We start from the raw sequence: 26791 nt of genomic DNA, 5'->3' as shown, positions 1-26791 counted from the left end.
AGCATTAAATGTCAATTCTAGTGGTATATACACAATAAAGGAACAATAGTTTTGATGACAGTATAATACACAATGAAGACTAAACGGCATTACTTTATAACAGTTTATTCTTTAAAATATATTCCCTCTATGAAATGCACATCTAAGAATAGTTTAATATCATTACAGTAGAAACTTTCTTGATGTTATAAATATTATGCTGCTTTGGGAAATACAATGCTATCTCATAAAAGCTATCATTCAATTCATTAGGGAAAGTCTAAATTTAAGCAATGGTCTTCATTCAAATTTTTGAGACTAAGATTGTCAGTATTTACAAGAGGTATTTCCTGGAATAAACCAAATCAAAATATCTTGGTGGTTAAGGAAGTAGACCTAGGGTAAGGGACATAACTCTTACAAATCATTGGAACGTTTGTATTCACCATTTTACACCAATCTCCTGTAAGCATCAAAGTACCTAGGACTGATTTAATTCTGTTTCAAAGGAAAGCTTGAAAGGCTCTGGTGAAATTGAATATGATGCAAACATATCACTAATTTCAAAAGTTATGTCCCTCACCCTAGGTCTACCTCCTTAAATTGATTCATGATTTTGATGTACACTACAGCATGAATGGATTTTGCTATTTCCACTTAATAGAAGTGAGCTCTAATTAAAAAACTTCCTACTGCTCTTTTTACCTTTTATTGTGAGAGTTTAAAGTTACTTCATTTACCAAATGTGACCATATATTCAATGCCACTCGATAAATTCTGAGCACAATACATCAAAGTCCCTTAATTCCTGTAAAATTTGATGATTACATAAATATGATCATGTAGACACAGCCTATAAAGACTCTCTTAAAATTACTCTGAAATTGTAAGAAAATTCCATAACTGGTCTTATAGAAAGTTTTACTTACTAAATACTGATGACAGACGGTCAGACAGACAGAGATCATTATGGAGTCTCTGCATCTACAAGCAAAATCTTTATTTTTAATATGTATTCTCCATAGATGAACAGAAAGAGCAAAATCAACACAAACTGACCTATCATAGGGTTCATCAATACATTTACAATTACATACAATCAGAGAACATAGAGTTTGCACCATAGGCCAAAAATAAAACATTCTCTCCAAGGGACATAACTTAACAGAACTTGTTACAACTCTAATAACAAATACAACTTCATTTCTGTAATTCATTAAGGAAAATAATATTGAAAATCTTCAATAAAATAGAGCTTAACATTTCCAGTGCAACTATAATCACTCTACCCCCAAATAAATTTATTGTTTTATTTCAATACGAATAAATCCCATATCATTAAGCATTGGTAATAGTATAGCACATAAAACCTTCTATATGGTATACCTGTAAGCTTTCGTACATTGTTATACTTCAGTGGGAAAAGTGCTTTGTAGCAGCATTATAAAACTACACAATCCATCTGAATATTGATATTTAGTGTTTTAAATACGATAATTGTAAAATCAAGCCGTCATATGACAATAATAGAGTGCATGAATACCAGTCCTCACCACATAAAAAAAAACCAAGTGAAATGGTTATACCCTCTTTAAAGAGGTATACATAAATAATTATTGTTTAAGGAGGTAGACCTAGGGTAAGGGACACAACTCATACAAACCATTGGAACGTTTGCATTCAGCATTTTACTTCAACCTCATGTAAGCATCAAAGTAACTTGGTCTGATTGCATTCTGTTTCAAATGAAAGCTTGAAAGACTTAAGTGAAATTGAAAGTGATATCATATCATGCAAACATGTCACTGACCTCATGAGTTGTCCCTTACTCTAGGTCTACCTCCTTAAGTGTTTATAATGCAAGTGCACAGGCACATAGAAATAACAAACCATTCAAATTCCTCACAAAAAATGTGAACTGAAGTATTAAATATACGTTGTGAATAAGGACACATGCTCCATCATTAGCAACCATCTACAATTTATTTGAAAAAAAAACCTGTAAAAAGCCAAATACATGTATATATTATATTCTTCTAATAAGGAGTTCAAATTAGAGAAGGGTTCAAGTTTAATTACCTACATTTCCTATGAGAGTTAACTTACTAAGGCTGTGAAATTGTACTTTCCAATTTTCATTTTTCTAAAATGAACCTTTGGCTCTTTATGTTGAATCAGTCTTGACATTTTCTTTCATGAAGTTAATCTGAACCCCTGTCTCTAAACAGATATACATCAACAAAAACTGAAAGTGGAAAAAAAATATGGAAATTCTATCTATGGCCATGAAATATATTGACTGTTCACAACCATCTTAGAGAGGTATGAAACATTAATTCATATTACGTATTTTACCATTAAGTTGTATTATTTTTTAATTCATTACAAATTATAATTCAAATTCTGGTTCATGACATGTTTTCCATTGTAATTTCATGCTTGTCAACAGATCTTCACATCAATAAACAGATACATGATTCAGATGGCATCAACTACAATGGACTCTTTACTGTAGAGGAGAGAAAGGTGTAGGTATCAGTATCCTAGACTGCATGTGTCGGATCAGAGGCACTGAAATATATCAAGAACAGTTTTTTTTAAATCAAATTCAAATACATTTTTTTCATTAGTTTAAAAACAGAACTTCAAGGGTTTTTTATGAGACAATGCAGACAAGATAAGATTCGATATTCCTTTTTATACCCCCACTTGCAAAGTGGAAGGTATTTAGTGAAAGAGGTGTCTGCCTGCCTGTATTTCCTCCATTCCTTCCTTTTGATATGCAGAGAGGGACTCTTATCAGTTGCTCCTAAAACACCGCTGAATGAATTTAATGAAACTTTCACAGAATATTTATAATATATTCCAATTGTGCACCTCTTATCTTAAATTTTGATCTAAATCAATTTTGAGGTTTCACATAGCAAAACATGGACTGCGTCATTTATGAATATGGGAGGCCCCATCTCTCATTTGGTATTCCTCCTATATGGCTGAATGGAATTTAACAAAACTATCACAGAATCTTAGTTCTGAGTTCTATTATCTTCTAATGTTGAGCTAAATGTTATATATATGTTTTGAGTTACAAGCAAAATTAAATATTTTTTGAACTCTATAATACCTGTGTAAGCCACACATTCATCCCATCCAGGACGACTCCATGCTGCTTCACGGGTCTCTTTTCTTGTCTGTAAATCTTTGTAACCTAAATACAAAGAAATACTTAGAGATTCCATTGGTCTTCATGAAATATATTATCTTGCTTTTGACACCCAGATTATTATAGTATTTCTACATTTCAAAATCGTTTGGTAATATAATTTTTCATAATGAGACAATTTTATAATATAAAGAGGTTTAAAGTACATAATTAAATCCATTTTTAAATTGCAAATCAGAAAGCCTAATATAGAAAGGCAAAAAAAAGCAACATGCATTTTTTAAAGTACTTTAGTCAAATCTTAAGTTTGATAAATTCAGAAAATGACACAGAATATCATAATAAGGCTACATTTTTACATGTTAGTACATTAAAATGTGATGATAATCATGAAATCTGTCTCTTACCACTTAAATCATAACATACCCCATAAATGATGCACAACATGTTGTTCTCCCAGATGTGAAAAGAAGCCACCAACAGGCTCATTATTGGTCTTTCTAGATTCTATACCTCGTGCCCTTTTTATAAAGATTTAAAACCAGATGAAAAATTATCAGGGGCAAAAGTTATTTTTTTGGTAAAAAAAAAAACAAAGTCCACCAACTCTTACAGGTTCTGTAATGAACTACCCTTGATACCCTTTCCTAAATACTAAATCTGTACTTCTAAAATAAAGTGTCACCTGAATATAGCTGAAATATTGCTGCTCAGGCGTTAAACCCCAACAAACAAACAAACAATAAAATAAATGTCACCTAAAATATGACTACAAGTAAGGTTAATACTATGCATGTTATATATACATGGCATTATGATGGAAGACATGTTCTGGTTTGTGGGGTGCTGTGATAGTTCTGATAGTTTTTGTAACTTGATCAAACAATTAAATTCTACACAAAATACATGTGAAATTTCTATAGGATTTGAAATACACTGAAACCTGTCATAAAACAAACTCCTTTAAATATGGACAAATGGATTTTCCTGTTCAAAATCAAAACAGGTGAATCAAAGAATCAAATGCATTGAAACTGATCAAAAGTTTGTGGTTAAGGCCAAAATAAAAATTTTCCTAGATTTTCATCCCCTCCAGACCAGCGCTAGACCTCTAACAATTAGGCTACTGGAACAGGGTTATGTTGCTACAAGATTGAAGTCATCACTACAGAAATTTATTGGTCATTATCATAAACATGTTGAACGTTATGGTGTATCCATCTGCACCATGAGAACTGATTTGTTCAACATGTCAAAGGTTTCCTTTCCTCTACCTGCTTTTTTATTACCAGCTCGGCAGGTTTTTCTATAAAAGCAGAAGACACTTACCTTACCAGTGCCCCTGGTCCAAGCTTCCAGTTTTTAGTGGAATCTAAGTTCCACATTTACTTTTGTTGCTTAGTACGTATTATTTTGGTTATTTTATGTTCTTTGTTGAGTGTCTGTATTCCATGTCTTGTCTTTGTCACTAAATTAAATTCTTTTGATTTTCTTGGTTCCTTTGATTACTCTTTCACACTCCCTTAAAATTTTATTTTGATTTGATTTTTTCCCCAACTGAGGTCAACTTGACAGCATTTTTATTTAAATTGATAAAAAAAAATTAATAATATTTTCCCCCACACCCTTAATTTTGAAAAATGTTGGATGAGAATCTAAGAATTTCTTTTGATGGCCTTAGTTAGGTTTTTGGTTTATTCAAGCTGGTTTCAATGTACTTAAAATAAATGAAAAAAAAAAAACACAATAAGTTTTATAAATTGGTACACCTTCATAAATGAAAAATGTGCAGTCAAAAATGATTATAATCTGTTACAAGTGCATCACTTAAATATGCATCATGTCACAGGGAATTTACGTAAACAAATTACTACCATTAAACAGATAACTTTTTCATGAAAATTGTAAGTAATGAAAGCATATTACATCTACCTACAAATTCAAATGATTCTACAGACAGCTTAGGTATCTGTAAATAAGCCTAACTCTTTTGTATTGACTAGTATTACTTATTAAAGCAAGTGCACTACTATAAACACTATTTCATTTGAAACTTACATATTAAATACTCAAATCTATATTTGTTAAGAATAATGTAATGATTTTATTTCATAACAAAATGGTTAAAAAAAGCAAAATCTGAAATTTGTTTAAAAAAAAAATAAGGCAGTAGTAGACAAAATATATTGTGCGTTTGTTTACCAGGATACTTTTGTTACCTGTAAACTGACTTATTTTGCACTGAAGCTATTTTTACTTTTATCCAGAATATTGCAAAAATTATGTTTACGATTATATTTATTATTGCAATCATTAAAAGCAAATGAATTTTAAAAACCACTAGTAGGGTAAAAATTTCTAATATGAACTTTAGGGAAATCCCCTATTGAAGAATATAGCATAAATATAAAATAAAATTTGAAGGTCAATTGTTCCAGAACAATTGAAAGGTCTTTCCCACCAATTCCCTTCTGACAGCAATCATATTCACAAGAAATTACCTTTACCTCACAACAAAATGGCTCATTGTAGAACAGCCTGAAGCAACGTGTCGATCGACACTACTTATTTCTTGCATATATTTTAAAAGGCGAAATTTTTGACAATAATTAAATTTGCAAAATAGTTCTGATTCTTAGAAGAAAGATGAATTCAGTAGTAACTGTGTAGTTATAAACTATTTTTTCCTGTCAGTTTCATCAATACAATTAGTTGAGAAAAAAATGAACTTGTGATTTTCATGAAAATAGAAAAAAAATTAAAGGCAGATAATTATAAAGCATTCCAAAGCAAAATGTCTCAATTGTCATTTCCAGGTCAAATGGCCACCCCTCTATGTAGTACTAAAAATACACACTGGAAGTAGATCTATGAATTGGAAACTGATAAGCTTTGTGTGATATTCAAAAGTAGTCAAAATAAATCACATGATGTGTACATGATTTGCCACCATCATGTCAGTTGACACAACAATGTTGAAACAATGTGGCATTTCAGTATAACGGTACTACTGATGGCTTTATAGTTAAAAGACCAACCAAATTGTAAGTCGCGAAATCGCGTAACCAGGGAAACCTCCAATTTTTTCGAAACATTTACGAAAATTTTCCCAAAATTAGTTTTTCCGCTACAGGGCAGATAACTTTGGAACGACAAATGATCACGTCTATCAGGATGAATTCCAAAGTCTTATCTCAGATTGGAATAGATGGTCAGGAAAAAAAAATAATAAATAAATAAAAATAGAATAAAAATAATCAGAAGAAATACAGGAAGGTCTTCCCATTGAAATGGGAAAGACCTAATAAAATTGTCGAAAAGGGCTTATATTGGTTATACAAATGAAAATATGGTATCCTGGAGTCAATACGACAAAAAAATACAATTTTTGAAAATGTCGCGAATTGGTGTATTTTCTCAGGTTTCTGAAAATCGTCAAATTTGACCGGAAGTATGCATTGTGGCATGTCAGTGGATGTGGAACCATGCTTCTAAATTGATTGGAAGTAGTTTGAGTTGTCTATCTTGAACCATATTGGCAAAAATGGCAAAAAAACATTTTTGACCCAGTTTTTGACCATTAAAACAAATAAGCTAGACCTTTGACCTTGGTATTTTTAGGTAGCATTTATGCTCTTGATAAAGAATATATATATAGTTTGTAGGTACCTTTATTTGAAATCAATTGAAAAAATTGACCAATCCTATCAAAATAGCATTAAAAATCAGTTTTTGGACCATAGCTCTTACAATTTTGAAAATGTTGTATGGACACCTATACTTTTCTAGTAGAGCTTGTTATTCTGAACATTTTTGTCATTTACAGTAGACCTCTATCTGTAACGGTTTGTGACATATTGGCAAAAAACTGCAAAAAAATCACCAAAAATACCTGTTTGACCTTTGACCTTGACATTTTTAAACATACAATATATCATCTAAGATCAACAGTGAAGGTCCCAATTCTGTACGATTTACAGTTTTAAAGTTAGGTGACCAACCAAATTATAAGTTGCGAAATCGCGTAACCCTGGAAACTTTAAATCTTTACAAAACTTTGTCAAATAGTACTGCCCCTTGTTTCTGAACAATATGGAGCTTTCGGTTAGTGTGTATCTAAAATGGTTTAAGTAATTTTCCAAAAATTAGTTTTTCTGCTACAGGGCAGATAACTCTAGAACGACAAATGATCACATCTCTCAGTGTGAATTCCAGAGTCTTATTTCAGATTGCAAAAGATAGTCAAAATCTTGTCGCAATATGATTTAATGAGAAGCAGGGAAATTGGGCAGCAGAAAAAAAAAGAATAATAATAATCAGAAGAAATACAGGAAGGTCTTCCCATTGAAATGGGAAAGACCTTAATAAGTTTTGAATTTTATATATAAATAAAACAATACACAGGGACTTAACAAATACATGAAATTCTCTCTAAAAAGTAATTAAATACATAATTCATAATTATAAATTGTGACAATATGGTTTAAGTTACAACAGACATGCTTCTGCACAGTAAGATATACAAGTATCTTGCCATTCTTCAAAGAGAACAAAATTAGACTGAAGTGTGACTGAGAGTTCATACGATCAGGCTCAGCTCATGCTACTTACAGTAAGTAAAATAGTTAACTTCACGGAATTAAGTTGGTCTTGCCTTCATTTGAATGACAATTACCCAATGAAATGTCCTTGGTAGCAAAATCTAGACATTTAACAAGGAGATTTATAAATTTTCTATCATACCATAATAATTAAATCTGTGTCTCACAGGAAAGTTCAAATTTCTTTGTCAAATGTCCATTTATCTAAGGAAATTCATCAGGTAAACATCATTTAAAGACCAACTCTATTCTGTGAAGTTAACTACATTATTCGCTGTAAAATCAGTATCTGTAAGAAATGAACAATAACCATGCAGAAGCAGTTAGCTGTATAAAATGATAAATGTTTATGGAGCCAGATTCAATATGTGTGTTTAATAGTTTTGATAAAATTCATGCTTGGACAATGTCACATTTATACTCCTTCAAAACATTTCCCCTATAACAAATTGAAATAAAAAGTTTGAAGAACCTCCTTGCAAGAGATTTGCAATATAAGGCTGCAACAAGCAAATCTAATTAATTATCAGTGATAATTTATAATATATATTTGTTCATTTAGAAGACACTGGTAAAAAAAATGTACTAAAGTGAATAAAAATTAGTTCAATCATAGCCATATCAATACCTAGACGTCTAAATGTTCCTGCTTTTCTTCGAATTTGAAAATCAGGAATCAAGAACTATCTTGTCAAGGATACTCATGGATCTAACATGAGAATGTTATAAACTAGAAATGTTCTATGAAGCCAAACATACTCACTAGCCATACATAATCACTTCAACAACCTGATTTTCTAGCAAAAATAAACCAAAAAAACTTGGTTTATATATGGATTCTCCAAATCGGGTGAAAATATTTCTACACTACACAATAAAATTTCAAAACTCAATGTGTGAGTTTCATCCAATCAACACTTGGCTGACAGAGAATTAGTTTTCCAACAAAATTCCAAGCAAAGTTGGTCATAAAAATGCAGGAAAACTCTCACAGAAATTTAAATCACAAGTAGATGTTTGAAAAGTTACAAATTTATATCAGATCTATTTATGTTACTTTATCACAATCCATATTTTGGCCAAGTTTCATGAAAATTATTTGTAAATTCCTGAATTCAGTCTACTTTAAACATAGGTACTATCGAAAAATTAACAATCCATTGAGTCTATTTATAGAAACTACCTAGAATTATTTTAATACTGAGAATGGAAGAAATGTACTGAATCACTTGAGATGAACATTATCCTGCATAATTTTTAATCTTGTTTAAAAGTGAATGAAGACAAACACACACACATATTTGAAAGTAGCTAAAATGATATTAACACATTACTAAATGTCAACAAACAGAGAAAATGTAGTAATGTAACACATATAGTGAGAAAAGTCTAAAAACTACACTCATAACTAAAATAATTCATCTTAAATTAATTAAAAATGTACCTATAGTACATAAAAATGACTAGGCGCCACCAGTGGTGGATCAAGGGTATTAGAACATCTTTTTTGAAGATTTTATTTTGTGCAAAATTTTGACAAAAATTAGCAAATAACATCCTGGATCCCTCCAAATATTCGGATCTGTATCTGATCCACTGAAGTACACAAATCGTCAATGAAAATATGAAAAAGCTGATGCAAAACTACCTCTTATATGGATAAACATATGCAATCTTTAACACTTGAAAAGCGTAGATGTATGCACTGTGCATAATGAGTAATACTTTAACAAGTCATTTTAACCACCAGCACCAATTTTTACAATTTATAAATACTAAAGTATATGAGTGGATTAAATGTACAAAAAGCAGTTTTTAACTTTCTCATTATAAATGTTTATGACTATTCCAGATGTAGGAGCCTTAGAGATCTTTCTGAAAACCTGTGAGGTTGTTTTATTATCACTACTTGTATAAAACAAATTCGTCTAAATTTTTTATGTTCTTTTTTTCCAAGGTTTTCTCTATCTAGAATAGTCATTAGAACTTATTATAAAGAGGCAAGGCACACCAAATCAAAGTTTAAATATACATAAATACACAAAAGAAAATTGGCAACTAGCTTCTTACTAAAATCATGTTTGGAACAAATTACTTGTATACAACATTTTCCTGTCTTTTCATTTCATTTTATTTAATTTTGCTTTTTCCATAAATTTTGTATATAAAAAAAAAACTTAAGATGCAATTAAAGCTACATAATGCTTATATCAAAACTCCTCATAATCTTTGGTGATAAGGGTAACAACAAAACTAACCAACACTAGTCTGATCCATGAACAAGTCCAAAATAAATCTGGCAAAATAGTGTGCTAAACCTCCTTCTTCCATTGGTGTGATGCACATGTTACAAATATCAAATTTTTAACGATAGAATTTTTTTTTGTATCGTTGAAAATATGCCTCCAGAAATAACTTTTGTCTATTAAGACAGGGTTTCACCAGGATATTCTTGGTAGAGTAAGATCAACAAAAGACTTTAAAATTGTACTAAGTGCACAGCACAAAGAAATACAACTTATTGATTAGAATTAAGAATTAGGAGTTTCAGTGGAGCAGCATGCCTTCTCACAGAATTTTTTTTGTAAGACAGCACACTGCATAACATAAATATGGCAAGACCATCTGGGGTTTTTGAATTGTTTTTTCTAAAATGCCTGGATTTTTTTGCCATATGAGCTGAACCACAATCAATAAATCAGTCAGAAATCTTAAAGACCAAAAAACTCAACTTCCAATACATTTTCAAAGTTAGTTTATAAAAAGGATCCATTAGTTATTTGGCATATATTTTATTGTGTATGAACACATGTTATTACAGCCATCACCCAATTCAACGTTATTTAGTTTTTAGATTATTATCTCCTCCTTTACACTTATGATTAAAACTCAATTAGGAAAGCTTAGGGGGTAAGGTCTAAAAAAACACTGTCAATTAGGAAAGCTTAGGAGTAAGGTCTAAAAAAACACTGTCAATTAGGAAAGCTTAGGGGTAAGGTCTAAAAAAAAACGCTGTCAATTAGGAAAACTTAGGGGGTAAGGTATAAAAAAACACTGTCAATTAGGAAAGCTTAGGGGTAAGGTATAAAAAAAACACTGTCAATTAGGAAAACTTAGGGGGTAAGGTCTAAAAAAAAAAAACACTGTCAATTAGGAAAGCTTAGGGGTAAGGTATAAAAAAAACACTGTCAATTAGGAAAACTTAGGGGTAAGGTCTAAAAAAAACACTGTCAATTAGGAAAGCTTAGGGGTAAGGTCTAAAAAAAACACTGTCAATTAGGAGAACTTAGGGGGTAAGGTCTAAACAACACTGTCAATTAGGAAAACTTAGGGGGTAAGGTCTAAAAAAAAACACTGTCAATTAGGAAAACTTAGAGGGTAAGGTCTAAAAACACTGTTTTTATGCCTGTTCAGACAAATATATAACTTTGGAATCTGAAATTTCAGATAAAAAAGGTACTCCTATTTAAATATGAAGAAAACCAAGAATTTCCTTCTGAATATCAAAAGTTAGCCCATTAAAAAAATTACATGTCTGTGCTATATACTGATAAAGATCTGTTTAAAAAAAATATCTCCTGACCACTGCAATGGTGACAGATAGCATTTCTATGCATAGGTATTGTATTATAATGGAACAATAAAAAACTTCAATTGTTTAAAAAGGATCATCATTGCACAGTTACATGGATACATTAAAAAGACTTATACAAAGGAAAGAATCAAAATGGGAAAATGCAATTAGGATCATTCAATGTGGCAAGCATAATCAAATAACTAAAACGTTATAATGTGAGAGCATACTAAAAGTACATTAAAATCAGTACTCAAGCGAACCATAATTTAAAAATTGAACTCACTTGTTTGGTCAGACCCATTAGTCATAATTTCTTGGTCATCATTATAAATATTTATAGCTGTTAAAAAATGGAACATTGCTATAAATTGCTATGACAAATGATAACATTTTAGCCTTTGTAAACTGATAATTTATCATCAGTCAACACAATCATCTAAATGTGGAATGATCAAATGAGACATTAAATTGTGTATTAAAAACAGAAAATTTGAAGACTATTAAGTATAATGATGGGAAACCATTTCTGATCTAAATTTCAAATCAATGAGGCACTATGATTATACCAAATATTCGCAATACAACCAAACAAGGCAGGAAAGTTATGTAAATAGTTTCTTTAAGCTTGTATTGATCCATTTTAATGATTTTTGCTGAATATGTCTAATCAAACAAGTCAACATAAGTATTTGCATATATTTTCTTAAGTTAGTTACTACTTTCAGCATACATATATACTGCACAAATATTCTTAAAAAATCTAATTGTAAACATGTGAAAAGACAAGAAAAATACTTCATTCTGAATTTTTGTCTAACTGTAGTTTTTAAATATGAAGTAACAGAAATACTTTAATACATGTAATGTAAATACATGTAAATACATGACTGGGTTTAAAAGTATAAATATATCTGATGTAAAAAAATTACTACCATGTCTTTAGTAAGATGCCAATTGAAACACAATGTGGGGTTTAGCTTGCACTGATGGACCTCTGAGGTCCACTTACCCCAAATGTGATGGACCGTATATAGGTCCCCTATCTGTGAAAATAGACCAAAGACTGGATCTTCACCCTGACCTCGGTGTTGTATACCTCTGGCCCTTCAAAGCAGGATTTTTATATAAATTATAAGTTTATAAAGTAGTATAGTATGACACTAATTATATATACTGTAAATCCAGAAATAATTGTGATGCATTGATACTGTAAACATATGAATTTTCAATATTTTTTAGATGGACAAAAAAGTGTGGAAAATAGAACATGTGATTTTTAACACTGTGAAATGCTTATCATTTTTTGAAACCACGAAAATTGGTTCCCCCGAATATGTTTACTGGATTACCACTAGAGTGTTCACTTGACAGAATTCATGAAAATTAGTAACCGGGAAGATTTACAGGTTTACAGTAAGTGTGAAAAAAAATGCAAAGAAAAACTCACAATAAGAAAATGTTTACATTACAAACGCAGATTTTCTTCTTAAAAAGTTAAAACTGTTTTTTCATCTTAAATGACAAATGGAAATTTCTAATGACCCAATAATTTCTGAATTAAGAGTATTTATACTCTAAGCTGCAATATCAAAGGTTGAAAAAGAATTGTGTTAGGTCAGTGTTCACACAATATAAATATGATGTTTTCTAACAATGGTTTTCTTTTTGTTTTGTTTTTGCTATAAATTTATTCGGTTGAAGTACAGGTATTTCCTGAAAAACAGAAACATTGTCCTGAAAAATAAAAGCTCCTATTTGATATACATACTGTAAAATGGAAAACAATTCTGAAATTAATTCCATTAAAAAAAAGATCTCTTTATGAGACATAAAAAATTATCACATACATGTATCTATAAATGCTGCTTTTACTAAAATGAAAACAAGTATTAAAATTAACTTTCTTAGGCAAACCAGTAAATCTCCAGACAAATATAAATTCTGAAACAGAAATTCAAACAAGAAAATCAACAGCTATTTATCACATGGCATCCCTAAAATTAATAAAAGATGTAAATAATTACATAAAACTGAAATGCAAGTTAAACATCACTAGATCATATTTACATAAATTATTTTGTAAAAACTAAATCCATTACTCTGAGTACATGAAATAATTGTATGGTACAAAAAACATGTAAGTTGTATTACTGCTAAGTATTCCCAGCCAGTCCAAAGTTTGTCAGACACTTGGTTCTTCAATCATACAAATTTTATCGAGCCAAATAGATTTCTTGAATTCATCAGTTAAATGAATGACATTCAGAAAATATCTTCCTAACTACTTCAAAAGATACATGTATGGCTAACATTGGTTGCTTATTAATCAAGATACCAAAAATATTGATATGGTTGTTTTTTGTATACAATGTTTTTTTGGATTGAGATCTTCCAATATATTTGCTTCTAATGCTGCTAATGAGAGGTTACTCCTTGTTACATGTGTACAGCATATTGAAATTTGTAATATATATGATCGGTATTTTGAATTTAATAATCACTGGGTCAATCCCACTCCTAATGGTCCAAGGGTATTCACCAACACAGTAGACTTGTCTGACCCTCAATTATATCAGATTTTATTTACCATATTTATCCAAATTTTCTCCATTCCTAGTAGTGTGCATGGTAGAACCTCTCAGTAATGACTTCCTGTTTTGATATTTTTAGTTTTGAGTACTCTTGTATATATATTTTATTTAGATCTTCTTAAACCTAAGAACCTGGTCCATGCTCCCAGTTTTTAGTGGAGTCTGAGTTTCCTTTTGTTATTTTGTAGGTATGATTTTAATTACTTTAAGTTCTTTGTTGTGTATTTGTTGAGTAAGTCTGTTTTCCATGTCTGGTCTTTGTCCCTGGATTACATTCTTTTGATTACCGCTATAACCATGGTTCCCTTGATTACTCTCTCGTACACATTTGATTCAAATGCTGCTGATGAGAGGTTACTCCTTGAAACATGTGTACAGCATATAAAAATTTCCAATGCATATATATATATAATTGATATCTTTTGTATTTTGTGTATTGCTGCATAGACTGAAGTATGATGTGTATGGGAAATTCTTGACTACATCAAAGAACTCTTTATCTTCAGTATACCCGTACAATATTTGTAAAGACCAAGCTTAGTTTTCTTCTGGTCTAGTGGTTACTAGTAGTTTTATGGAAGTTAAGAGCTGTCTGTAATGGCATGTAAGACCATTTTAAGATGGTTTAATATTTCATGTATGTAAGTAAAGTTTCAAATCAGTATTACATTGTGTATTAAATGGAATCATGTTGTACAGCAGCCAGGATTTGGCAGTCTCATCATTAAAAGACTACACAAAATAGAACTTACCAGCAATTTGCCCATTCTATCATTGTTCCAGCCTGAAAGGTATTAAAAATTACATTAATGAAGCTTTATCAGGACTTATATCAAGACAACAACAAATAATTACAAGATATTTTGATGATACGGTACATTTGGTCAGATTACCCTTATTTAGAAACAAATATATCAAAATCTAAATCTGATCTTCACCTAATACAAAAATATGTAAGGACTATTCCAGTGAAAAAAAAGGATACAAGCTGGATGGCACTTTTTCCCCTACACCTATTGCCCAATATAGAGCTATTTAATCTGTGCTTTAAAAAATCTTTATAATATACTACCTCTATAGATAATTCTGCCTTCTATAAAGGCACCAGTCAAACACTAGCAGACTGAAAGACAATATAAAAATGATCAGCACTACAGAAACCAACCTTGAGTGTGTAACTTCTCATTTCATAAATATTTCTTCCCTCCCTTGGTTCTAACTTTGGCCAGAAACTGAAACCCAGCAGTATCTGGTTCTTTCTGGATCTTAACATTTTGTTTCTGGATATTCTAAAGTCTATGAAATCCTGAAAAAAGAAACATTGTCAGGCCTATATACCTAAAACAATAATAAACTGTTATCATAGAGATAAGTTTTGCCTGTTTGATACTGTCAATATAATGGTGTATTTGTTAAATATTATTTTTTGTGTTGCTTTCATATTTTGTATAATAATATGAAATTACAAAATTATCATTTTTGTGTCACCACTACAAAATGCACTAGGCGAAAGATGAATGAACAAGCTCCATAAAGATCAAGTTCCCTTTGAGTTTCCTCAAAACAAAAGTAAATGCAAAGAAAAAAAAGAAGAATCATTGAAAAAAATAATACAGTGCACCCTTGTTATATCACCACCTTTTGCACCAGGCTAAGGACGCACTTTACAGTTACATTAAGGTGCACTGTTTCGCACACCAAGTTACCCCCGTCAAATTTTGTAAAACTTAAAATTGAAAGTTGAAATTTGGTGGATATATCATTTAAATGTTGTTAAGCATTTATACACTGTGAAAGAAATTAGCAGTAGACCTACGGACCGAGTTTATGTATTAAATCAAGCAGGTCTATGATGAAATTGGCTCAAGTTGCTTTAAAATGTACAGTGCTGTCTATGTAAAATTATGATGGGTCTACATTGACAAAAAATTCAGTTTATAACACTGTATACATAGACAGATGTAATATATGTAATGTTAAACAGGTGTAATTTAAATGAAGAATGGTATCCGAACATTTTAGTCCCCTGCTGTATCAGGTTCTCTCCTCAGCATCAGATGGCTGATTTTCAAAATACCTTATTTCGCACAAACTTTTGGAACTAAAAATGTGAGAGAATGAATCGAAAAGGGTTTTATTATTTTTACCCTTTTTCCACCTACTCCATGCATGTTTTCACCCTGTGGTAGTGTCTAAGTGCCTGGTATTTTATAAAACATCGTATTTGGCTGTTAGTTTTGGAAGGGCACCCCTGATTTGTACTGAAACTTAGTAATATTTTTTTTGATATGTTACCATGGCTACTGATTTTATAACAATAATCACTAAATTACATATAAATGACTTGAATCTCCACACACCAAGGATTTAAAAAATATGCACTTTTTTACGACAAAACACTAGAAATGACTTCGCAAACTGCCTGAAAATAGCTTTATTTCAACAAAATGAGACCATATTTTCAGAAATGACCTAACTGTATTGTATAACCTAAACTGCGACGGTATAAGAGGTTGGGGATATATATCGGAGGAAAAAATTGTATAGTATTTATATAATTTTAGGAAAAGTGGACTTAAGAAATTGAAGAAGGGTGTTAAAGCAAGGGAACACTGTATTTGATTGAATTCAAATAAAAATGTCTATATGAACTGTAAGAAACCTTAATGTTAAACTTTCTAAGTCAACAGACCATGAATGTGGGGGTGTATGGGTAAAATTGGCATGAATTTGTGATGCAATGATGGTAATGCATCTGTACACCAAATATCATTGACCTACCATAAGGGGTTCATGTCTAAATGAACTTGTCAGAAAACTTAACATTAAGTTTGTGGACACCATTGCTGCTGTCGGATAAGCAAAACCTAAGTCTCGCCTTTCACGACTTTCACAGGCAAGACAAAAAATTAACTATCTATCTACATACACAAGTAAAGACAAAAAAGGTAACAATAGGGTTAAAAAGAAATTAGGCCTTCATCTGTAAAATGAATTAACATAATTCAGGGCCCCTGAATCAGGGGTTGCTTTTTCTAAATTGGCATTCAAAATAGAAAAACGATTTTTTTAAATTATGTCAAAGCAGTCAATCTTACCAATAAATGAAATACAAACAACTCTAAGATACATATACTACATAACACTTCAGTCCTGACTTGCTATACATCATTTTTTTTCATTATAGTGGTTCATACATGAGAAGCAAACTTTTCTCATGGTCAAGTCTGTCTTCATGGATCTGCTGATTTAATGATTTTCAATTACAGGCAATTAACTGTCATTGTGATGTTACATGGTTAAAGCTCAAATCATCTGTGAAGTCTTCAATGCTTTTGTAAAAATCATCAATTGTCTGTGAAGTCCTATTATCAGGGTAATATGATCTTTGACGTCTTTGAATTATCAGTGCAAGATGAGCTCATGTGTAATGTAAGGATAGCATACATGAACCAATCTATCATGGGTCAAATTCCACTGAAATTTTTAATTTCCAAAAAAACAAAAATTTTTTTCCCAAGAACATTACAGCCTCTTGAAGGTAACAAAAACAGTACACCTGAACTGAAGTGTACTAATACTACAAGTAACTTGTCCATCAGAGGTTCAAATCAACTTTCAAGAGTGAAGGGGCCTGGACCTTCTTGAATCCTATTTGGAAAGTCCATCAGAAGATAGTGAAAGGTCCTTAATAAGAGTAAATGCAAAGTAAGATGGGTCCAGGGCCTAGGTAAATGAAATTTCAATGGTCCTGCATCATACATTGAGGTTCCTTTACCACCGACCAGTGTTAATTTGAACCCCTGATCAGAATAACAAAATCTCAACAAACCCTGTCCGTTCTGTAAATTTCTGTGGCATTATTTAGCACGGGATAACCTCCTTTATATTCCCATATGTGTACTGAAAAAAAAGTCGCAGCATAGTGAGCTTAGGTGTTTAATATATGAATAATATGTTACCATATAATTCCTTCTAGTTTTTCTTTTAAAATTTGCAAATTTGAATAAACACTAATGATATAACCTTCTTAAATCTTTCACCCAATGTAAAATTGCTAAAACAACACATAGTAATGAACTGGTTTTATTCATTGTTTTGAAAATTGATGTGATAATTTTATGATTTTTGTGATTCAGATCCACTTCTAGTCATTTTTGCATGTAAAATACAGATGGATCTAATATGATGCCTGGTTGAAAATATTTCACCAGTGCTAAGCAGTAAGGAATGCACTCATGTAACACAGAATAATTTACATGAAAGACCACTGTAAGTCATACTATTTTTCTAAATTTTATTCTCAGTTTGCCATAATTGTTCGAGACCATCAAAAACATAGTTTTCAATTAAAAGGTTAACTAAACCTGAGGTAGAATCTTTTTGAAACATAATGATATCATAAAAATACTGTTTGAATATTTCTTATCAACAGCTAATTTGGTAAAGAGTATACTTTACATACTTGCTTCGTCCTGGTCTCCAACTTCTACAGTAAAACTGGCTTTGAGGTCTGCTCCTGTTTGTTTCTCTTGTATCAACTGTTGAAATTTGGAGCTGAAATAGAAGACAAATAATTAACTTCATATAATGATGTGACATGTATTTTTTTTTTCAGATACAAATACTTAGGAACACTAGAATACATTCCTTCATACCAGTAGAGTGGTAAAATCAGCATATGTTCTATATGGTGATGTTTTGACTTAATGCCTCAGTTTTTTCCCATGTATTTTGTTCAAATGCTGCTGATGAAACAGCCCTTGAAGCATAAGTACAGCATATTAAATGTACAATAATAATGAGTGGTATTTTTGTATTTAAAATACCCTTAACTTTCATTTGATATTTTTATAAATAAACAGCTGTGCACATGGTATGGAACACTCCCCCTTTTGTGTATACTAGTAGTCTAATCACTCAAATAAGAACAATGAGAAAACATTCAAAGCAAAAGGGAAGTAAAACATTGTACCAAATATCAATGAAATCCATTGATGTGATTTGAAATTAGCATATGACTTGTGAGGTCATTTAACAAACTGTACCAAATATCAATGAAAGCCCTTTAAGTGATTTGAAATTAGCATATGACTTGTGTGGTCATTTAACAAACTGTACCAAATATCAATGAAAGCCCTTTAAGTGATTTGAAATTAGCATATGACTTGTGTGGTCATTTAACAGACAGACGGACAGACAGACACAAGTAATACATATTTCATACATCTATCAAAGACAGGGCATAAAATGAAAGAGTAGAAAATCATCACAAGCATCTTAGGTTTTGGTTTCACAACCTTTGTTTCAACACCTATGAGAACTTGGTAAGTGCTTAAAAGTAAGCAGTGAATACATATCCCACTTAGCATCTATTATGTGAGTACAGGTAACTAGAACAAGAAAATCAAATAATACGATTTATCAGTATGTATGTATCTGGTTGTAATGAAATATTTATGTTTTTTGCACTAAATCTTTACTTTGTTTTTGATACTTGGCTTTTTATTTTTAAAAGTGTACACATAATCATACAGCAGTCAACATAGTTCACAATTAAATTTGTTTTGTTTGATTATTTTCTGTCAATAAACCTGAAAAAGAAATCAAATTATGAATGTCAAGGGCAGGCTACTTACAACTGATTTAGGTAATCCTCCATAAACTCAGGTTTCACAGCATGAACTATAGAGAAAAAAAAGCTCAAAATACTTCATGGTTAAAAAAAAACACAGCTTAAGGTCTTCATTGGTGTAATCACGATGTATATGACGTAATATTTAATCTTAAAGCAACTAAAGCAAGACTAACTAAGTCATTTTAATTCCTTGAGGCCTGAGAGATGATAAACAAACAAAAAAAGGAAATCAACCAAATACAACTTTTTCCATCATATTAATAAGTTAACTGACATGAGAGAAAGTCCTGTATATGTTGGTGTTACAATGTATATGATGTAGACAAGCATTTAGAATCAATACCAGGTAAGAAAATCCATCCATGAGAAAATCACACTTGAACATACAAGTATAACATTTAAATAAAAAAAGATTATATAAATCCTCATATTACCAATAGTACCCAAATAATCAAAATTTCTTTACAAAGCACATATATACTATCAGAAAACATTGTCAAGTCCATGTAGCCATGCTTCATACTCCAGCATAATTCTGAAAAATCTTTTTTCTAGATCTGCTTCATTTTCTTAACCTCCTGACTGGAATGAGTAAAAAGTGTCCAACTCTCTACTAATGATTATTTCGAAAACCATTATGATGGCTTCAAAATAAGTAGTTTTGGAATTTGCAAAGAATAAGCTGCATTGTAAAAAAAATTAAAATTCATTAAAGAAACAGAATAATACACCACATTTAGTGTCAAACTACATGACTACTTTGTTGATAGCGAAGTCTTTAATTTCAAAACTCAACTAGCTTTGCTCATAAAATGTTTAAATTTAATTATCTATGGTGTAGAAATGCTGTATAACACTGGCTGATGTGTACTGGTAAAATATGATATTTCTAACTACACTCTGTTTTAAAATACAGTTTACATAGAATATGGAGTAAAAATAATACATTTCAGTATTCAGAGAATCCAAAGTTGACAAAAATACCTACACTGTATTTCATAAACTGTTTCTTTTGAAGACAACTGACTAGAATGGGATTCTTTGCTAGGTTTCAATGTTCGTACACTGAGCAAATTCTTTAAAAATCCTCTTTTCTCTGAACTTTCTTCTTCATCAGGAGCAAATAATTTCTGTGAAGAGCTTAAACATCTGAAAAAAAAATAAAACCTCTTTTTAAAACAAATCATGAACGTTTCCGTTTGCAAGAAATAAGATGCTGTCTTTGATGAACTTTTGAAGTGTCTTTTACCTCCTCATGAACTTGGTAAAAATATCTTTCCATTATCAAAGGCAGGTTAAAATGAAGTACAATACTTATGATACATCAACCTTTTTGCAGTTACTACACAGGAACCAATCAAAAACTTCTAAAATAGCCACAATTGTAAGTAAATCAATGCCCAGACTTATAATACAATGCTATACTATGATTTTGTTACATAATGAAATGAGGTATGGGCATAAAAATATATAAATATATGCATAAAATAAAAGTCGAAGAACTGTTTTATTCTCTTTTCCAAACATCCTGGTACATCAAGGTTTTGGAGGTGTAGCAAGGTGACACTTCATAGATGCCTTTGATTAACAAATGTAGAGCCCCAAAAACTAATTCAAAATTGTTGCAGCTATCTTCTTTATATATAAAAAATCTTATTAGAATATCCAGAGCATTTTTAATATTAATTTCTACAGTATATACAGTTATTTACGATTGAAAATTAGGATTTTTCCACCTCAGCAGATAGACTAGGTAGTTCTGAATAGTTTCCAGTCAATTTAAATTCCTTCAATTAACCAGTTAAATTGAATTGTGACATTACACTTAAAACTGCATATTAATTGTCTGAAAAAATAATCTCTATCCCTTATCATACAATGTAAGGTACAAGGGTAATTTTTTTTTTTTTGACCAAAAAAAAAATGCCTGTGTCCTGTCACCTGGGTTTATATCCAATGTTAGTTCAGGCCTGTTATTGATTTAGCCATAATCATAATTATTTTTCAATTCCTCTTTTCTTCATGCTAAGTGGTCCTTCTTTTTACTTCTAGTGAATTTGTCATGGCCACTTACGATATACCAATACAATGCTATTTTTAAACAAATTTGTTAGTATTACCTGTTAGCTAGAATTTGTTAATGACTCAGAGAAAAAAAATGTATTGGTTTATTTTTCTATTTCAAATGGAATGGTGGTTCAAATCCTAACAATTTTTTTCCTCTAGCAGTTGTATGTAAGCGGTTTTGTTTTGTTAAATATGGTGGTGCCAATAAAGAACATACAGCTCTTGAAATGTATCGTAGTATATCTAATATCAGGCAATGTATCACTTGAAAAAAAAAGGTATCATTACACCCCTATCTTGGTAACAGAATCATGCCATTCATGGCTGATTTGACAATTAAAATCAAATAAACGCATTTACACTTGTGGACTCATTGCAAACATAATATATTTTCACAAAGTTTTCTTACAGAATTTTCCTTCAACTTAAAGATTAATGACGTCAAAATTTAAAATTACATTGTTTTAATGATGTTGCAAGGAGAGAAATCTGGCGTCGTTTGGAGCAAAATGTCAAGTGCGAATTCATGTATTGGATTTGAACAATCCAAATTTACAGAAACCTGTTTTTTATACGATTTTGACAATTGTTCTTAATTATTGTAACATTGGTAAGTGGCAATTAACTTACATTTCTAGTTTTATTTCAAATTTGAATGGTCCAGTTATTATGTGATGTCGAGTATGCTATAGTTAGGGAGGTCGGTAGTGCGTTTATCGATATTCTTGCGAGAGCAAAATTCTCAATTTTGAGTCAACTTTAACACGTTAGAAAATGGTTAAAAATCCATTGCATGACAATAAAAAATATATGTAATTGAAGATGAGACATTTCTCTTTCTAAATATACAACTTTAATTGTTATTGGAGTTGATGGTCATTTGGTACAAACGTTTGAAGTGACGATACTTTGAGAAAAATGGCCGCCTGAAAAACTATGTGTCAAAGATCATACCTATTTCAAAATTCATTCCGCAAGCTATTACTGGACCGATTTTCTTCATTTATGGCTTAAATTTTTGGAAATATCTTCAATTTTGATAATCCGGTTGTCAGGCTAATTTTTTGGTTACAAAACATATTTTTTACGTAATTTTAAGGAAAAACATGTTGAAAAAAAATAGTTTTTGCGTACCCGGAATGCACTGACAGTCGGATTCCGAAAATTTAATCCTATCTGCGTCCATCCGTAACCCTGGTTTCAGAAGAAAAACAATAATAGCTTGCGGAATCGATTGGATATTAGGGTGGTCAGGGCGTGGTTTTCACAAAAATTAAAGCGGGACCGGTTATCGTTCTTGCTAACCGGATGTTACTGATCCGCCATAGCTTCTGTTAAGATTTTCGAACACTCGTGGATAAATGCCTTTTACCGACTGTTTTCTGGACGGATTTTTGACTGGTGGTGCAGACAACGATGGACCTAGGCCATGGAGGCCAATCACTTACGGTAAGTACCTAAATTATGTCTAATATAAGCCTAATCGCCCTGTTTCCGTAAGGTCAAATTCTAGAATGACCTTTTATCATCTGCAAGCTTAAAAACTATATTCACCTTCTTGGAAGGTCTGATTTTCGTTTGATTCTGTATGAGCTGATTTAAAAAAGATTACACTCATTTAGCATTAGTTGGAATATGTTTCCATAACATTTTTATTAAACGATGAATATGTAATGAAGTAAATTCTCCCAACGTTTGATTGCAATCCATTCAAAATCTTTCGGACTTTATCGACTTTCCTATATTATCGGAAGTCTCTGTATTTTACCTTGCTTTTTTTCTATTGGTTAGGAGAATTTGCACATATTGCATTTAATTTTCTTGATAATTCAATTTTAATTTATATGTAGTGCCCAATTTATATGAAACTCACATGTTTAAGCATAAACCTTCTTTATATTTATTTTAACTGTTTTATTTATCCAAAATTATCATATGTAGAAAAAAAATCAACCTTAAATTGCTTCTTCAAATGATACACAACTTTTTTTCTGGTTTTCATTTTATCAGTTAATATATATTAATTATGACTTTTATTAGAACAATTATCATGTAGCCCTGCTTGTACTTTACTTGATAAATAGAACTTATTTGATGAGATTTATATATGTGGCAATTGCATATTTTACATATGACCTGCATCTTCTTAAGTTTACTTTATATATTCATATTGTACAATTTTTAACAGCTAACTTACATATTCATTTTTTAGAGGATTGTAGATGCTCTACTTATTTAATATTCATATACATGTACAATTGCTTGGAAAAGGTTTAAAATCCTAGTAATATACATTATTTATCATTAAATTTTAATTAATTATGGTTTAATTTTTTTTTTGCCTTTTTAGGATCACATTGATTGACTCATAATACCAATCTTTTGTTGTATGTATATGAAACATACTTGTACTATGTTTTTTCTTCTAATTATTGATTTATTTCAGAAGAAAGTATTAGTAAACAGGCTGCCTAAATATTTATTTTATTTTGTCATATAAAAAGTAAACACTGATGTAAATTTTATTATGATTTAGTTTTATTTTCTGTTTGTTTTTCATCATTTTAGTTTCATTTTGTTGAGTTCTGGAGATGTTTCGAATTTATGGTAAGTTAGTTTTTATACTTTGATTTAGTTTAGTAGCTTTATTTATTTTAATAGTAAAACTTTTGAGTCTTTTAATTATGGTAACAAATAAGCATTTACATTTGAATCATATATTACTTACAAGAACTGTCGATTAGTTTTGTGTTTAGACTCTGCTTTAAAACTGCTTCACAGTACATATTCATTGAATTCCACTACTTGTTTATTTCAGATGGCCTGAGGAGCAAAGTGGGCTATGCTATGAGACGAATATGGGCTGTCTGAGGTAGGACCATATGGGGTACAGTAAGTAGGGTAGTTCCAGACACACTTGAACCTGATAACCTGATTGGTAAGAGAGTTCAACACTTGATAGAAGAACCAGACGGATCACGCAGCGAAATTATTCATATTAAGTTATTTAACATAACATTAATATAACCTTATAAAACAATCTTCTTGTTTTGAAATGAAGATAATTATTCTGGAAAAGGAAGTTTGGTGTTTTTAACTCCTCGCCACATCTTTTGTCAACCGCTTTGTGAGCAACCAACATCAAATAAAGTTTTACATTTTTTCAGATTGTTAGCAAACCAGATTATGATTTAATAGAAAGTAAACTAACTGTAAGTAAATTGATAAGGTAAATGATGTTAATAGGTGTAATGTCCTTATGTACATAATCTCTTTTGTAGATTTGGCAGACATAGTAGATCCTGGTGAAGAAACCCTTCTGGCCTGAAATGGAAACTTCGAAAAGTTCATTAAATTTAATCAAATGATGATATTTTGTTTATTATCATTTAATGTACATAATAGTACACATGAGGAAACAGCTAGGGCTTCAAAGTTCCATAGTGAAAGGATGCGCATTGGTTCAAGTCAATGTATTCATAAAAATTTTCTCAATTTCTTGGGAAAACAGCATTTGTTTTTGAAATTTTATTCAATTTTAACATAATAATGAGATTATTATTATGTTTAAAGACCCTATTTAAACAAGAAAACATTACAAGACTACATTAGGAATCTTAGAATTGACCAGACCTTGATATAATATTATTTTGCCACTTTTTGCAGCAAAAATGTATGTTTATTTTGATTATCGTCTGGCTTCATTTAAGGTATAGGCCTAACAAATTTTCATCCACATTAAACATTTTATAGCAAAATAAGATGAAAGTATCTTCATGTGATAGCTTAGATTCTAAGCTTTAAAATGGTACCACATAAGTATATGGTAGGTTGATATTTTGATCAATATTAGCATAAATATGCGTTTTTTTTTTTAAATCTGAAATTTTCAAAAATGTTCGATTTACCCCCATTTTTCAACATTTGCTTGTTGATTTTTAAATATAATTCAATTATTTCTTGATAAAAATGTGTTTTTACATATTTAATCACAATAACAATAACTGTCATGTGCTAAAAACTGCTTTTAAATTCAAAATGTCTTTTTCTGTCTGACCTTTCGCCATTTTTTGCACTGAAAATAGCTCTAAAATTTACCCTAAAATGTAAATTTTCTACCTCAAAATTTTTTTTGAGCAGAAAAACATGATTTTTCAAGTCAAGCAACTTTATTGCCACACAAAACAAGTGACAGAAAAAATTAAATATTTTTTTTGAATTCTTAGTAAGCAAAAATGTATTTTTTTGTTGAAAAAACGCATATAAAAAAAAGGGGGTCTGCCGCAGCGTTTTTGATTCCAATGAAAAACAAATCAGAGGTTTTTACATAATATTTGTTTATTTATTTCTGTTTAATGGATTACTCTTGAAAGAACAGCAAAGTATCAGAATTCTACTACCTTCCAATTTCCAAATATGAATATCCAAAAATGGCACTTTAATTCATGATGCTGTTGACACATAGCAAAAAAAAACTAAGTCCAAAGTGTTTTTAAAAAAGTGTAATTTTCTTTGTATCTAAGATACAATTTTCCTGAATGGCTTAAATCAAAGTATGAAATGGCTTTATTTATATGATTAAGACACAATGTATGAATTTCTTTACCTGTTTGACTTATGTGGGCCACAGAAGTGCCCAAAATGTGACATTATTGCCTTCGCAAGAAAAATGACCAAAATTTTGAACTTTAAATTGTAATAACTTTTGAACCCCTTGACCGATTTTAAAAATTTTTGCACCAAAAAGTTACATTTGTTGGGCTCTTTCAAACTAATATAAACTTGTACATTTTCTACATACTTCATATTTTGACTGACCTCCCTACTATAGTTTGACAAAAATAATTCGTCTGCAAGTGTAAGCAACAAAGTATCTAACTAATCATGCGAAGCCAATGAAATCATAAGCAAACGGTTCCCTCACGAAAATAACTGTACCTAATTGGTTTCGCTACAATTAATCTGTTATGACAACCAGCAATCAATGCTGTTCTAGAAAATAACTGCTTTAATGCTGCGTTTGCCATTGCGATACTTGTTTTGACCTCGAAAACGAAACTAACCGGAAATTCATAACCGGAAGTACAAACTTTCTTGTTTTTTTTCTAAATAAGAAAAAAATTAGATGTTCATGATTTAAATTCACGAAATTAGCAATTTTGTTCCCCAAAAAAT

The 26791-nt window shown here is 30.7% G+C and overlaps 1 protein-coding gene and 1 long non-coding RNA gene across 3 annotated transcripts; one reads left to right on the top strand and one right to left on the bottom strand.

The window, feature by feature from the left end:
- Positions 1-89: 89 nt before the first annotated feature.
- Positions 90-26683, bottom strand: LOC148607828 (protein NipSnap-like). The gene is made up of 11 exons (XM_088546711.1): positions 26555-26683; positions 20538-20698; positions 19551-19596; positions 18377-18468; positions 17744-17814; positions 15077-15217; positions 14664-14695; positions 12330-12424; positions 11604-11660; positions 3104-3187; positions 90-2550 (listed from the first exon to the last, which is right to left on the bottom strand). The coding sequence occupies exons 1-11, from the start codon at positions 26641-26643 to the stop codon at positions 2486-2488; spliced, it is 933 nt and encodes a 310-aa protein (XP_088402837.1). The 5' UTR covers positions 26644-26683; the 3' UTR covers positions 90-2485.
- LOC148607829 (uncharacterized) lies at positions 22305-24987 on the top strand. Of its 2 annotated transcripts, XR_015915443.1 has the most exons (4): positions 22305-23065; positions 24185-24223; positions 24435-24488; positions 24898-24987. It is a non-coding gene; the product is annotated as an uncharacterized LOC148607829 (long non-coding RNA). The 2 variants fall into 2 exon arrangements; XR_015915442.1 differs by having other exon boundaries at positions 24435-24987.
- Positions 26684-26791: the final 108 nt, after the last annotated feature.

The sequence above is a fragment of the Perna viridis genome, chromosome 9, assembly GCF_037379345.1.
Source record: "Perna viridis isolate PV_CMFRI_1.1 ecotype Kerala chromosome 9, ASM3737934v1, whole genome shotgun sequence".
Lineage (NCBI taxonomy): Eukaryota > Metazoa > Mollusca > Bivalvia > Mytilida > Mytilidae > Perna > Perna viridis.
The sequence above is the reverse complement of the archived record's forward strand: the minus strand, read 5'-3'. Positions and strand labels throughout refer to the sequence as shown.

What these genes read in the sequence shown, in the direction of transcription:
- LOC148607828 (XM_088546711.1), bottom strand. Translation starts at nt 26,643, where the DNA reads ATGGCAAACGCAGCATTAAAGCAGTTATTTTCTAGAACAGCATTGATT. An exon ending in TAATGGGTCTGACCAAACAA is followed by an intron (nt 3,188 to 11,603) that starts GTGAGTTCAATT and finishes CTTTGTATTTAG; the next exon opens with GTTACAAAGATTTACAGACA. An exon ending in TGAATGTGTGGCTTACACAG is followed by an intron (nt 2,551 to 3,103) that starts GTATTATAGAGT and finishes GATATATTTCAG; the next exon opens with TGCCTCTGATCCGACACATG.